The sequence below is a fragment of the Excalfactoria chinensis genome, chromosome 2 (assembly GCF_039878825.1).
Source record: "Excalfactoria chinensis isolate bCotChi1 chromosome 2, bCotChi1.hap2, whole genome shotgun sequence".
Lineage (NCBI taxonomy): Eukaryota > Metazoa > Chordata > Aves > Galliformes > Phasianidae > Excalfactoria > Excalfactoria chinensis.
The window spans coordinates 89087424-89100856 of record NC_092826.1 but is presented as its reverse complement, the minus strand read 5'-3'; the positions used below and the strand labels follow the sequence as shown (position 1 = coordinate 89100856).

The following is a 13433-nucleotide window of genomic DNA, read 5'->3' as shown; positions in this document are numbered from 1 at the left end:
CAGTAACACACCAGGAAGCAGAGATATGGACTTAACATGACCTTCTTTCAGGCTGGACTGATGCAGTTTGAAAGTGAAGACAATAGTCCTAAATAAGAGCATGCTTGTACTGATGTGGTGGGCACCTGTACTTGGCAGTGTGAAGTTTTTTTGTGAGCCCTTCTTACGTCAGCTCTGTTAGGTTCATTGCCAGAGTTTTGTGCTTCATATCTGAAGACAAACACTTTATCTTTAAAACTCATTTTTGTAAATATATTGATAATTTGTAATTTGTTGTTATTATTGTTTCCATGTTGAACAAACCCCACAAAAAAAAGTTTTCTAGATCAAGTCATGGTTTGTTTTTTTTTTTTTTGTTGTTGGTGGTGTTGAGTTGCCTCTATTCCCTTTTAAGTCCTTATTCTCTTATTTTCTATTTCTTTGTGCTCCCAAAGACTGACTTTCTCATATTTACCAGTTCTCAGTTCTACTCTGATAAACTTTGAACCAGGTTGGGAAGTTTTATTCTTCTTCCATTTCTGTTCTGTTGCAGATTTTGACTTGAACTATTTTTGGCATTGGAGCAAGTTTACAGACTACGTGCAGTGCGTCCTGACCTTCACTGGTGTCACTGGTTACATCACTTACCTCTGGCTTGATTCATCTCTCTTTGTGGAAACCTTGGGCTTCCTTGCAGTTTTCACAGAGGCTATGTTAGGCGTTCCTCAGCTCTACCGTAACTACCAGAATAGGTCCACAGAAGGAATGAGGTATGGTGTTTGCCTTAAATAAAACAAGTATGTGCATGTGTGCTTAGGTAAATATTTTTACAGCGTGAGAGTGCTTTCTGTGCAGGGCAGTGTCATCTTTCTAAACTTTAATTGAAAATACTGCAGTTATCGGGATAGACCCTCTGTCAGTCTAAAATGGCACAGCACTGCTGTAGACAGTAGGAGCTTATTTATATCCCCAAGATCTGAACCATTGTTCAGGCCTAGCTGGACAGTTCCAAGATGAAATGTGTTGTATTAAAATAATACGTAGAGCTACTGCTATTGCCATTAGAAATGGTCTGAAGAGGTCCTCTGTATCTAAAGTACTAAACAAAAAGTCTACAGCTACTAATTGTTGTAACTCATGCTCATTGCTTGTTCTTACAAATTTACTCAGGTCTTTTCTGTAATATGTTAGTAGTGTTAGTGGCAAATAACATCAGTATGTAAAAACTTGTACCTGACATTTAAAAGAGCTCAAACATAGGGAGATTATTTGTGTAAGCAGGTGTAGGACAGAGAACTTTAATCTTATGCCTGCTTTCGAGACATTGAACTAGATTATCACTTCATACCATTTATTGTATTTATCAGTATTAACACTAAGGCTTCCAAATTGCAAATGCAACTTGTAGAGCTTTTGCAGTGAGAAAACATTCACCACACTGCATCAGTGCACCAGTTTGTAGGAAACAGTACAGCAACAAATTCATTTCAAGAAGTACTTTGGTCATCAGTGACTGTCTTCTCATTCATTGCTTTGAAACAGTTCCTCTTTAATTGCCTTTAAACTTGCTGACATAATTTTTGCTTTGATGAAAACAAATAATTGTCTCTGCCTCCCTTACACCAAAGCAAGTTATGTCTGTTGATACTATTCCTTTTACTCATTTAGAAATCTGCTTTGATACTCGAGGCATTTTCTTATTGGAACACCCTTGATATTGAGTCAGGATTTCCTTCCAAAGTATTTGGGTATTCTGCATGCACATACTGCCTTGGACAATTCTGTGTGATATCCAGAAGACTATTTACCTTCTAGACCTTATTTATACTTTGGTTTGACTTTCCCCTTTGTTTTTAATCTGTGAATTATAATGCCATATTAAGATAGCTGCTTCCAGATAATGCTTCCTTAGCTCCTGTCTGGGGACCTGAGCTTCTTTTTTTTCTAATTTCTTGTATTTGCTATTTAGTAAAATGAGGAAAAAACTTTGTGCTTCAAATGAATGGTTTAATTCTTTGCATGGAAACACAGAGTTGCATAATTCTCATGCAGAACTGCTTTGGTAAAGACCACTGTTCAGTCAACAGAAGATAGTGTAGAAACTCTTATTCCCCTGCCATCAAACAGGACTAGATCTAAGGATAGCCACCTTCCTTATCTGCTGTACCTGCAGATTTTTCCCTTGGATTCTACTCCCAAAGCAGTACTTTGCATACTACTGGATATTGATAGGTGTGGGTACTGATAAGATAGCAGTACAAGCTGTATGCTACTTTACTGCAGCTGGGGTATGTTCATGCAAATGCAGTTGCTCTTATCTTTTTCCAGGTCACATTGCAGCTTTATATGTATTGCAAGAACCACATACATTTTCTAGCACTGTGTAATCCTGAGTTGATCTGATGGTCTATAAGCGTTATCAAGCTCTTCCTACTATGACAGTGACTTCTGCTGATGTTTTACTTTCTGCTGAAGGAGCTGTTGTTTCTTCTGATTTTTCCCTTCCTGTGCCTACTTCTCTATTTAAAAACAGAGAAGAGACCTCAGTCCTGCAAGTGCTGAAGTAAGCATCTAGCAGTCCTGCCATGCAGCTTGTAGAACTGAATTTATGAACTTTGATAGGTATTTATCAGGGGCTAGTTGATGCCCACTGGGATACATTTACTACTCCATGCAGAAATAGTTTACACTGTCAGAAACAATTGAGCTGGTGATCCTTTGCCTGTCAACTGGGCCATAATGGACAAGCTGCCAGATAGTCTGTTAGCTGGCCTCAGTGGAAATGTATCTTTTCCATTTTAAGCTTAATGGAGAAAGCACTAAGAATTAAGCTGATTAAGTCTATTTAGCGACCTTTTGGATGATGATAACTTCTTTCTCCACAGTCACCTATAGTGTATAACTGGAGCCATGTCTCTGATAAAAGCATTGCAGTTTACTAGGGTCAGAAAAGGGGTTCTTTAAAGATCCTTGTGGCCTGACTAAGGAAAACAGACAGAAAGAATTATCTGTCTCTGAAGTAGGACTGAATGGGACATAACATCTCATATGTTAGGTCTGTTTTTGTCTTAGCGAAACTAAACAGTCAAAATAGGAATAGAAAGTAAAACTACAGTATGTGATCACATCTGAACAAGGTGTCCTGCCAGACTTCGCAGATATGGTGTTGTTTTTCGAAAAAAAGGTGTCAAATAACACTATGCACTCCCCATCCCAATCGCTCCTATCTGTTTAAAATAGAAACTGGGGGTATCTCATGCTTGAGGTAGTAATTCTTTCCAGATAAACAGATTTGGAGGTGGAAAGCCAGGAGAGAGATGTAAATGGGACACATGGCTGTGGCGGAAGGCAGAAAACCCTTGGAACTCTGTTTTGAAAAGTCTGAGGTGGTTTTACATCCACCACCGTGCTGCTCTGTCACTACTTCTCAGGACATGCAGAGGAAAATTAGATGAAAAGAGTTTGTGGGTTGAGATAAGGACAGGGTGATCACTTGCCAGTTACCATCACTCAGCTTGAGGGAGGTGAATGTGATATATTGCCTATTACTAATAGGCTAGATCAGTGAGAACTAAAAGCAAGCTAAAACCACCTTTGTCCTATCTAAACACTTCTACATCTTCTGGGTCTGCAGAAGGGTAGGTTTGCTCTGTGATAGCCTGCTTTTTCATTTATGTCTGTTGCCCTGCCATACTCTGCTCTGGAATGATAACTGCCCTTCATTGAAAGATTTTCACAAAAGCTCAGTGAAGTCACTTGTCAGAGACCCTCTATAAAAGTGAACTGCTGCTCCAACTCCATGGAGCTACGGTTTCTTTTCAGCCAGTGCCTGGAGTTTCAGAGTCACTGGATGGTAGAAACTCCTCAGATCCAGGAAAGGGAGGACCAGCAGCAGAACTGAACTGGACTGCATGTTGCAGAGTCTCAGATGCCACAGTACAGGTGATAGCCAAATCTGTCCACCCACAGTTAGCTTGGAGGTTTGTGGTTCCAGTAAGGAAGGCCTTCTTTCAGTGGTTGATTAGCTCCTGGCTGTGTGCTTTTGTCTCTTGACAGCTGCTTCCTGTACAGGAGGAACGCCCATAGCTTAGGGCCATTCATGTAGCTTGGGGGGTTGGACAGACAGAACAAGGGGGGGGGGGGGGCTGTGGTCTCTCTTGTTGTCCTGTTTCTGTCTTCTTGAAAAGAACCTCTTTTCTGTGTATCCTTTGTCAAGACTCGCTGATACTGGGTAAAAGGCTAAGCATTTTAACACACTGAGACAGCACAATCAATTATATCGTCTTTCTGTTCATATAAGTCTGTCTTGAGAAGACTGGACTGAAAAGACTGAATCAGATCATTGTGCAGTGTTGGTCACTGTGATTATCTTGTTTGTTTGTTTTATAAAAAAACATAAGTCACTAAAGGAGAAATAATTGACCCTTATTGTCTCACAAGCAGATGGAGCCAAGAGTTGTAAATCTTAATGTTTTTCCATTTGGAACTGTTCTACGAGACATGCTGTAGCTGTAAGTTAGTTCCAAGCAAGCGTTTATCTGAAATGTATCCAGTAAAATAGATGCAGTGTGAAGGGAGATAAATCCATACAAAATGTATATCCTTTTCTCTACTACAGATAATGAATACTAGAAGACAGTATTTCTTGGGGAGGTAAAATTTTGTTGTAGGTTTTTTTATTCAATACTGTTCCTTTCTGATGTAAAGCAGTTCTTTATATCAATTTTGTAAGGGAAGCTTTGGACTTCTAAGGACAGCGTTTGTCCCAGAAACAAATCCTTGCTGTATCCAAATTCTGCAGAGGTTAATGTGAGCTGCTGGACTTTTCGCCTGATTAGCAAGGTGCTGTGATGGACAGATGTAGAAAGCTGTATAGAGTACTGGCTAACTCAGCGTCTGGTCACCTGCTGTAATGACATTTTGGATTTAAGCATACTGGGCAAGTGCTGTAAAAATGGCACTGATATGTTTTTTGTGGGGTTTTCTTTTTTTTTTTTTTTAGGCGGAAGGATTTTTTTGAATAGTGAGTAGATAACAAGATAACACAACTCAGAGAATGAGCAAGAGTTATGTGTGTTTCTGCTAAGGCACAAACTTTTTATATTAGTTTCATATTGGCTAATTTAGTTTCATTGAAAAGAGATGGTAGATGCAGTTAGCATCCATTACAGCAATTTTGTTACTTATATATACTTTGGAGAATAAATAACTGGAAAATGACTTGTAAAAGTGCTAATAGGAAGGGAAGTAGAGGAGGATACAAACAATGGTAGTGTAGGCTGTGCTTCCCCTAGCTCTTGTTTTTCCTTATCAGAACTTGCATGGATCAAAATCAAATAGGAGTAGGAATAAGAGATGCCTTTATGAGAATTTTGAAGTAGATGCTGTACAATGCAGTGGTGACCTGGGTTGTTAAAGTGTTGCGTCCCATCCAGAACTTTCACCAAGGAAGGTGCTGAGGAGAGGACCATTCTAGAGAGTCTTTGGAACTGTAGTCTCCAGATGCCCTATGGCATAATGTCTACCCTTAAAATAGTAAATGCTTTATCCTTAAAGCAGTCAAAACAAATAAGATGATGGAACGGCTGCAGAATGGTGCAGCCTTTTACTTTAAAAAAAAAAAAAAAAAAAATAGTACTCAAACTACTACTAAGTTTTTTCTAAGTGTTATTACATCACAAACATAAACAGTGCTCTCAGACCGGAGACACTCTTCGGTGCTCTCAGACCGGAGACAGAATCCTTTCAGTGTGCAAGCAGATGATTTGAAAACCATTTTACTCTTTCCCAGAAGTGAACAGCTTACCTTCTGTTTTCACCCACTCTCCTGTTCCAGGAACCTCTTCTCTCTACCATTAGTCCCATGTTCTTTTCCTTTCCTATTCTGTACTCCAATTTCTGCTGACTTTCTGTGGATGCTTTGTCTGAAGGTGACTACAAAGAGCTCAGCACTGTGCTCATCTCCATGCATGCCTACAGTGTTTTCTCAGAGCTGTTCCCTCAAGATTTGCCATAATGCACTGTGGGGCTCCCAAGACTGTTCTGTGAGGCTTGTGTACTCAACATGTGTAGGGATTTCAGGAACGGAACGAAGAGAAGATAGGTTAAAGAAAACCCCAGGGTGCAGAATGGAACCATCCTTCCCTTATGCTTCCAGCACTTAACAACAGTATGAGTGACAGTAGCCACTTCCCTTAAGCATTGCCTAGATTGTAGTATGGTGTGAATTGCTAAAGCTCTTGCACATATTGTATGTGTCCCATCCTTCCTACTTTCTTGTCTTTTTTCTTTTCCTTCCCTTAGCACCTGATTTCATCAGTTCAAGAAGCAAATTCAAAGGAAATTACTTCAAACAAAATGCATTTCTCTTTTACAAATAGTTCAAGGCTTCTTCACTGTGATGGAAATAAAACACTGCTAGCATGTCTAATCAGCACTGTCTTCAGTTAATGCTTTTCTCTCTACCCTGAAAATTTGAAATACAAGAGAAAATGTTACATGTTTTATGAAAACATGGGATGAATGGTGGTAATGCTGTTTTCTGCTGGCAGGGAAGTTTAGTACAAGATATTTTGCATGAAGTCAAGTCTTTCCAAGTTACAAAGGGTCAGAGTTGGTCTGAAAGAGGAAACTTTTCTAAAGATGTCTTATTCCTCTGTTACTTTAAAATCTGGAAACAAAACTGCTTTGATTCTTGAAAATCCAAAACCTGGGTAGTTCTGCTAGAGTTCATGGTGTCAGTGCCAGGGAAGGTTATGGAACAGATTATCTTGAGTGAAAATACACAGCATGTGTGGGACAACCCAGGGACCAGGCCTAGGCAACATAGGTTTATGTTCATGAAAGGCAGGTCCTTGCTTGACTCACCTCATCTCCTTTTGTGATTGAGGGATCAGTATAGTGGATGGTGGAAAGTCTTTAGATGTAGTCTATCTAGATTTAAGCAAAACCTTTGATATACCCACAGTATTCTACAGCGAAGCTGGAAGCCTGTGGCCTGGACAGATACACACTTTGCTGGATGAATGTTGTGGTTTTGTGATTTCTGTTGTCTGTATTCCACATCAGAACATCATGCAGAACAGTGGCAGTTAAAGTGTTAACGTTCTGGTTCCATGTTACTGCCTTTTTGGGCATTTTTCTCTCTGTGCCTCTGTCTGTCTCAGCTAGTCATGGAGAAAAGCATGTGCTTCCCTCACACTGTCATGGTTTGACTCCTACTTTGGGTACTCTTGTCTCTCCTTGTGTTTTCTATTTGTTAAAACCATCTGCTCACTCTCTGCCCTTCCCCTCTCCTTTCCCCAGCTCCTGGGGCTGGCTGGGTCCTTTTTTTTTTGTTGTTGTTGTTTTTTCCTTTTTCCTAGGGCCTGTGCCCCCTTGTCATGGATTTATATCTAAGGATAACCCCATGACAGTGAAGAACTGGCTGGAGACCCAAGGCCACAGAGTGGTGGTGGAGTTAAATCCAGCAGCCAATCACAGATCACATTCCTCAGAGGTTGATATTGGGGCTCATCCTTTTTAAATCTTAATTGATGATATGAATTAGGGTTTTAATTGTACTCTTAATAAGTTTGCAGATGACACCAAGTTGGAGGAAGTGCTGATCTGCCTGAGGATAGGAAGGCCCTACAGAGTGATCTGGACAGGCTGGATCACTGGGCTGAAGCCAGTGGGATGAAGTTCAGCAAGACCAAGTGCCAGGACTTGCACTTTAGTGTTAACAACTCCATGCACAGGCTTGGGGCAGAGTGGCTGGAAAACAGTGTAGAGGAAAAGGAATTGGGGGTTCTGGTTGATGCTCAGCTGAACATGATCCTGCAGTGTGCCCAGGTGGCCAAGATGGTCATAGGTATCCTGGTTTGTATCAGAAATGGTGTAGCCAGCAGGAGCAGGGAGGTGGCTGTCCCACGTACTCTTCTCTGGTAAATGCTATCCCTCAAATACTGTGTTCACTTTTGGGGCCCTCTCTGCAAGAAGGACACTGAGGCCCTGGAGTGTGTCCAGAGGACAGCAATGAAGCTGCTGAGGGGTCTGGAGCACAAGTCTGTTGGGGAGTGACTGAGGAAACTGGATTGTTATTCTGGAGAAGTAGAGGCTTAGGGGGTGACCTTATTGTCCTCTACAACTGCCTGAAAGGAGGTTGTGGTGAGATGGGGGGTCCGAGTAATTAGCACTGAGATGAGAGGGAATTGCCTCTGTTTGCCCTAGAGGAGGTTCATGCTGGATGTTAGGAGAAACTTCACCAAAAAGAATGGTCCGGTGCTGGAATGGGCTGCTGTAGAAGGTGGTTGAGTCACCATCCCTGAAGGTATTCAAGAAACATATAGTGTTTCATGTGAGAACATAGGTACTGACATATTTCTGTGTAGTGTTTGCAAAGGATTATTTTCTTGTAACAGTGAAGCATTTCGGAGAAGCAAACACCAAATACCTTATCTTAGTTCCAATCTAGTTGACTGGAGAGTAATGTTAGTCCTTTTTCCTAAGTAGTAACTCTTTATTTGGGATTTCTACTTCTCCAGTGTTTTCTTAAAATGAGAGATATTGAAGGATTTGGTTATTTCATTTAAAAAAATGACTATTATTAGACTTTGTATTCTCTTAGGTGTGCTATCTTCGGAGACTGAATGCCAGTCATCTGGAACAGGGAGGAGAACTAGGCCTGATATGCTGTTTGTTGACCAAAGTGAGAACTGCAGATCACCGGAACACTAAAAATATGCTTAGTCCATATCAAGAAATGTGCTAAAAGAACCCTAAGTTAAATGGAACTAAGAGTTTGATTATTTCTTTGTTGCCTTGAGCAGGAGGAAAGGAAGATTTAAAAGTTTTACAATTTGAGCCTTGGGATATACAGCTGTGTTGAAGCAATACTCTTTTATCCCATCTTTTTATTCCTCTTTAAATTGATTGTGTCCCAACATATTTAAAGTTACAAAAAGAAGGACTCTAAATGGTGTTACACACAGGCATTATTTCCCTATTTTGAGCACTGGCCCTGTGGGAGCAGCAATGGAGTCCCATCGCATGGGCAGGCTGCTGTAACCAGGTGCTGGAATGTGAGGTGTGGGAGCACAGGCAGGCTCAGCTAGCTGTGCACAACCGCTGGAGATGAGCAGCAGGACAGTGTCTGCAGAAGTGTTAGCTAGCAGCTATACTTGCAGCCCTGGTGATTAAAGTGCCTTGAGGGGAGGGAGAAGAGTGAAGGGGATAACCGCTCAAGAAGAAATTGAGTGAGATCATAAAGGATGGTATAATTTAGGCGTGCTCTACACCATTTCCTTCAAACTGACACTACTGTGAAGGCATTGTTTTGGCAGCAGATGGTGCTGTGGGCTGCACTGTGAGCAGCACAAGGTGTGATTTGTTTCCCAAGCCTCTGTTTTCACCTGAGGAAAGAAGTTCCCTCTTGTGACAGTTCTTGAAATTTCCAAATCCATCAGTAGCAGAACCTAGAGCCTTTTGGATACGTGTTTGTGCTGGATGTAGGAGTAGACTTAAGCTTTGGAGTCTGGACTGTGTCCATTTATCCATATCCTATAAGGAAGGACATTCATCTTCAAGTCTTTCCTTTGATCCACAGATGAGATTTAGCACCTGCTGTGTAGCCTTAGGGTGTTTAAGGTTGTTAAGAGCTGCCACTTGTCTTTGTGCAGCACCATATGGTCTAACTTGCAGAGCTCTAGGAAATACTTCGTAGATGTCAAGGACTACCAGTCTGTGGACTGCTACAGACTAAATTTTTGGCGTAGCTGCTTGAAATAGCTAGAGCAGTGATTCTGGGTCGTCTGCTATCCCCAACGCTACGTGTTGTAGTTTTTCCCTTAACTCTCCTTTAGCAGATATATACTCACAAAAGTCACTTTGTTAGAATATACTGAGCAGTGTCAAAATGCCTGAGATGCTTATGCTCTTGGGAGTTTCAGAAACAGTTGTTCGTGAGGAAAGATAATCAAGTTATCTCTTCACCTTGTTTTTCTATGATGTCTCTTTTGTGTTTCTGCATGAAATGCAAATATTGAAGATGCTACCAAGTCACTTAGACTGTGTCTATCTATGAGTGTGTCTTTTTGTGTTCCAGAACAAAATCACACATTTTGTTTTTCCTCAGCGAAGTTTACAGTGCTTGGTAATTACAGGAACTTTCAGATTGCTCTTGTATGTAGCCCTGTGTGGTATCCATTACTTAAGGATGTGACTGTAACTCAGCTCCAGCAATCCAAAATAAATGCTGAATTTGTATTCTGCTATCAGTGTGGGGCTGGACAACTGACTCCTGGAGACTGTCAGTGCTGTTCCAGCCTTGGGGGAATTGCTGGAAAGTGAGGTAAGGGACTCTCTTTGAGAGAGAGCATGTAGGATTGGAGGATAGTTTCATTCTTGAATTCCTAGCTGGCTGTGTAGTATTAAAAACAGGATCTATGCTTGGTCACGCAGAAGGTCCTGTCTGGCTAGGCCTGTTTATTTCCCAGATTTTTAAACTCTAGACACTGGCCTGGGTATCTGATTCTTCTGTCTTCCCTTCCTCTTTTAAAAATAGTTTCTGGTACGCGTAGCAATTTAGTTAACGTTAGAAGAGGGCTTCTTTTGTTAAGCCTAGTGGCTTTTTGCTTGGAATAAATGCAGTATTTACTTTGTTGTTGTTGTTCATTTGTACAGTGTTAAAAAATACCATGGCATGAGGGTTTTGCGTTTTCTGGACTGCACTGCACTGGTAGAGACTTATCACCCTCTGACTGAAGTTTTAGGGATACTTGCTGCCTTCTGTAAGTAACTTGTTTTGGAGCATCAAATGGGAACTGAAAGTTACTTCTTGAGTCAGGATATTCAAACTAAATCTACTTTCTCTCTCATGCATTCCTATGCAAATATGTTGGGGGAGGTCAGTTGAGTTTCAAGAGAGATGGTTTCTGTCCCTTCTTCCTCCCTTCCCAAAACCAAACACAGTGTTTGGAATATTCATTGAGAAGCTGTTTTGATGTGGACCTTTTTCCAGAAGGGGATGCAACTTCTCAGATCTTAAATGATTGTTCTGTTTTTATATCCTATGAACTGTTGCCATTATTTTTATTTAACATTAACTTATATGGAAGCCATGTGCCAGTGTATGAATAAATGCCTGAGACTGTCAGTCTAAAAAATCATGCTGTGAATCTGTCTTTGCCTTTGTCTTGGCCCTGACTTGGGGAAGCTGTGGTCACCTTTCTCTGTACAAAAGGAATCCAAGCTAATTCTTTTTTTGTTCCACTTGCCTAGGACAGAAGGAAAACAGTAAACAAGATACTTGAAGTAGTTGGTTAATACATCATATTCATTTTTCTGTTATTGAAAATGATTGTTCAGATCTGTGTTTATTGATTGAGCACTACTAGTACTAATTTTGTAGCTATAGCAGGATGTAATTACATGAGGGCAACTCCTGTTGCTATTTGTGCTGCTGATATGTCTGGTCAGACCACTACAGAATTTCTCTGTAGAAGTCACTGTCTAACATCTGATTCTTTTTGTGTCTTCCAGTTTGCAGGGTATTTTTGGGTTTGTGCGTTAAGCTCCAAACATGCAGAGTCATAACATTCATGTGAGAAAATCGACACAGCAAACAGGAAGCGAGTGCTGTCATCTTTCTTCTTGCATAGGCTAGTGCCAAGTATCAGCCCATGGTCTGCAAACTGCTGTTCTCCAGCTCAGCTATGTGCTACTGTTATTTTGATGGATGTCTGCAGCTAATCTTAAGACAGAGTGGTTTAGCAGGGAAGAGAGGACATTCTTTCAGTCCTTTTTTTCATCAGGATCTTTTTAGCAGTTTTGCTCTTTCAGTTGAAGGCAGAAAAGGGATTGTAATGATCAAGAAATGACTAATGTTGAGCAGAGCATGCTCAGTAATGCTCCAGCAGAAAATCAAACATTTGTGATTGTGACAACCTTCTGCTTTTTGAACAGGAGGAATGAAGATGCTGAAAAGCTTTGATTCCAGCAGAATTAGTCCTCGGTAATTTGTATATTGTGTATTTTGAGCCTAAAAAGCTTGCTAAGCTCATTGTTTTGTAAGTTACGCAGCCTTTAGTACAGTTAGAGCAGAAATACTTTTTTTCTCTTGTTAGTATACTTGACTATTTCTACACATGAAAAACTTGAGTATTCTTTAAAAATCATGGTTCATTAATTGTAGATAGTGTGCTCTTAGAGATGTTTAATCTCTAGTGTTGTCTCCTCAGACTTGACGCACAAAATACAGAAAGCCTGATTTAGACAAGTAATTTGTTTCTTGAGACCAATGAATGCTGTTTTCCAGCTTGCATCTTATTTAGTAAATGATGATTGGTACAGTCTTCAGAACATGTGCTATCAGTGGCATAGAGCGGCAGCACTGCAGGACATTTTTATATTACTGTATTAAAAAATAGCATTTAACAACCCACAGCTAGTCAGTGTCTGATCAGCAATTATGATGTAACTTTGGGGTTTCATTCCAACAGCAGAATAAATAAGTGCTTTTTCAGATTTTAAAAGCAGATGAAGTACGAGCTTTTCCTCTTCGTGGTCAGTTGCAATTTACACAGACACTGACTGCTGCCACATTAGCAACTCCTTGTAATGAGATTAGTTGTGAGGAAAGTGCTTGATTTTTAGGAGATTTGTTGTCATTGGATACTGCAGTCATGATTTACATTACTGGGATGTGTTATTTTTCCTTCAAGTCTGTTTCAGCCCCTGGCAGTATCATCTATTTCTGCTCAGTTCTTGCCTCTCCCGTTGGCTTTGCTGTAATCACAAAACCAAAAGCTGCTGTATGTACCTTCTGACTCCCCAGCTTGCTCTGTAGCACCACTTACCTCACACCCACTCCTTTCTTCTAAGAGCAGAATGGCCATTGTGCTCACCTAATGACTGTACTCTTCATATCAAGAAGGCAAATCTTTCCTGCCAGTCACAGCTCTCCAGTGTGGCTTTGAGATATTACAGGAGGGATACCAGTTTATTTACTCTTAACTCCTGCTTTTTACTGTGTAGACTGTTGCACAGAGCACCAAAGCTCAGTTCACTCACACAACTTTGGAGATGTCAGAAAGATCAAATGTGAAGTTGGGCCTTGTGAAATAGGCTGGAAAGCCTTTGTTGTGTGCAGCCTCTTCTGTGCTCAGTGTCAGGCAGTGGCAGTGGAGGAACCTGCCTGACCCTTGAAGCAGTGCTCATCTGTGTTAGCAATGCAGCAGTCCCTTGCACCATGGTGCTGAGGGTCAGATGAATACTGATGAGCTGTGGTCTCTCAGCTGGTGGCACCCAGTACGGGCTGCTGCAGAGAAGCAGAGTCAAGCAATTGCTCACCACTGTTGGCAGCCTGCAGTAGGGCCACTGCTGCATAGTGTTGCTCTGGGAGAGGCTCACACTGTTGCTGTGATCCTGCACATCTTCTATCATGTTGCCTATGTAGTTCTGCAGGGAAAGAAAAT

At 41.0% G+C, this 13433-nt stretch overlaps 1 protein-coding gene across 4 annotated transcripts in view; it reads left to right on the top strand.

Annotated features, from left to right (window-relative positions):
• SLC66A2 (solute carrier family 66 member 2) overlaps positions 1–13433 on the top strand; it is a 53884-nt gene that overhangs the window by 34565 nt on the left and 5886 nt on the right. For all 4 annotated transcript variants that reach the window (XM_072330016.1, XM_072330019.1, XM_072330015.1 and 1 more), the window contains one exon: positions 533–749. In XM_072330016.1, coding sequence (XP_072186117.1) covers positions 533–749 — 217 coding nt within the window. The remainder of the gene's footprint in view (positions 1–532; positions 750–13433) is intronic.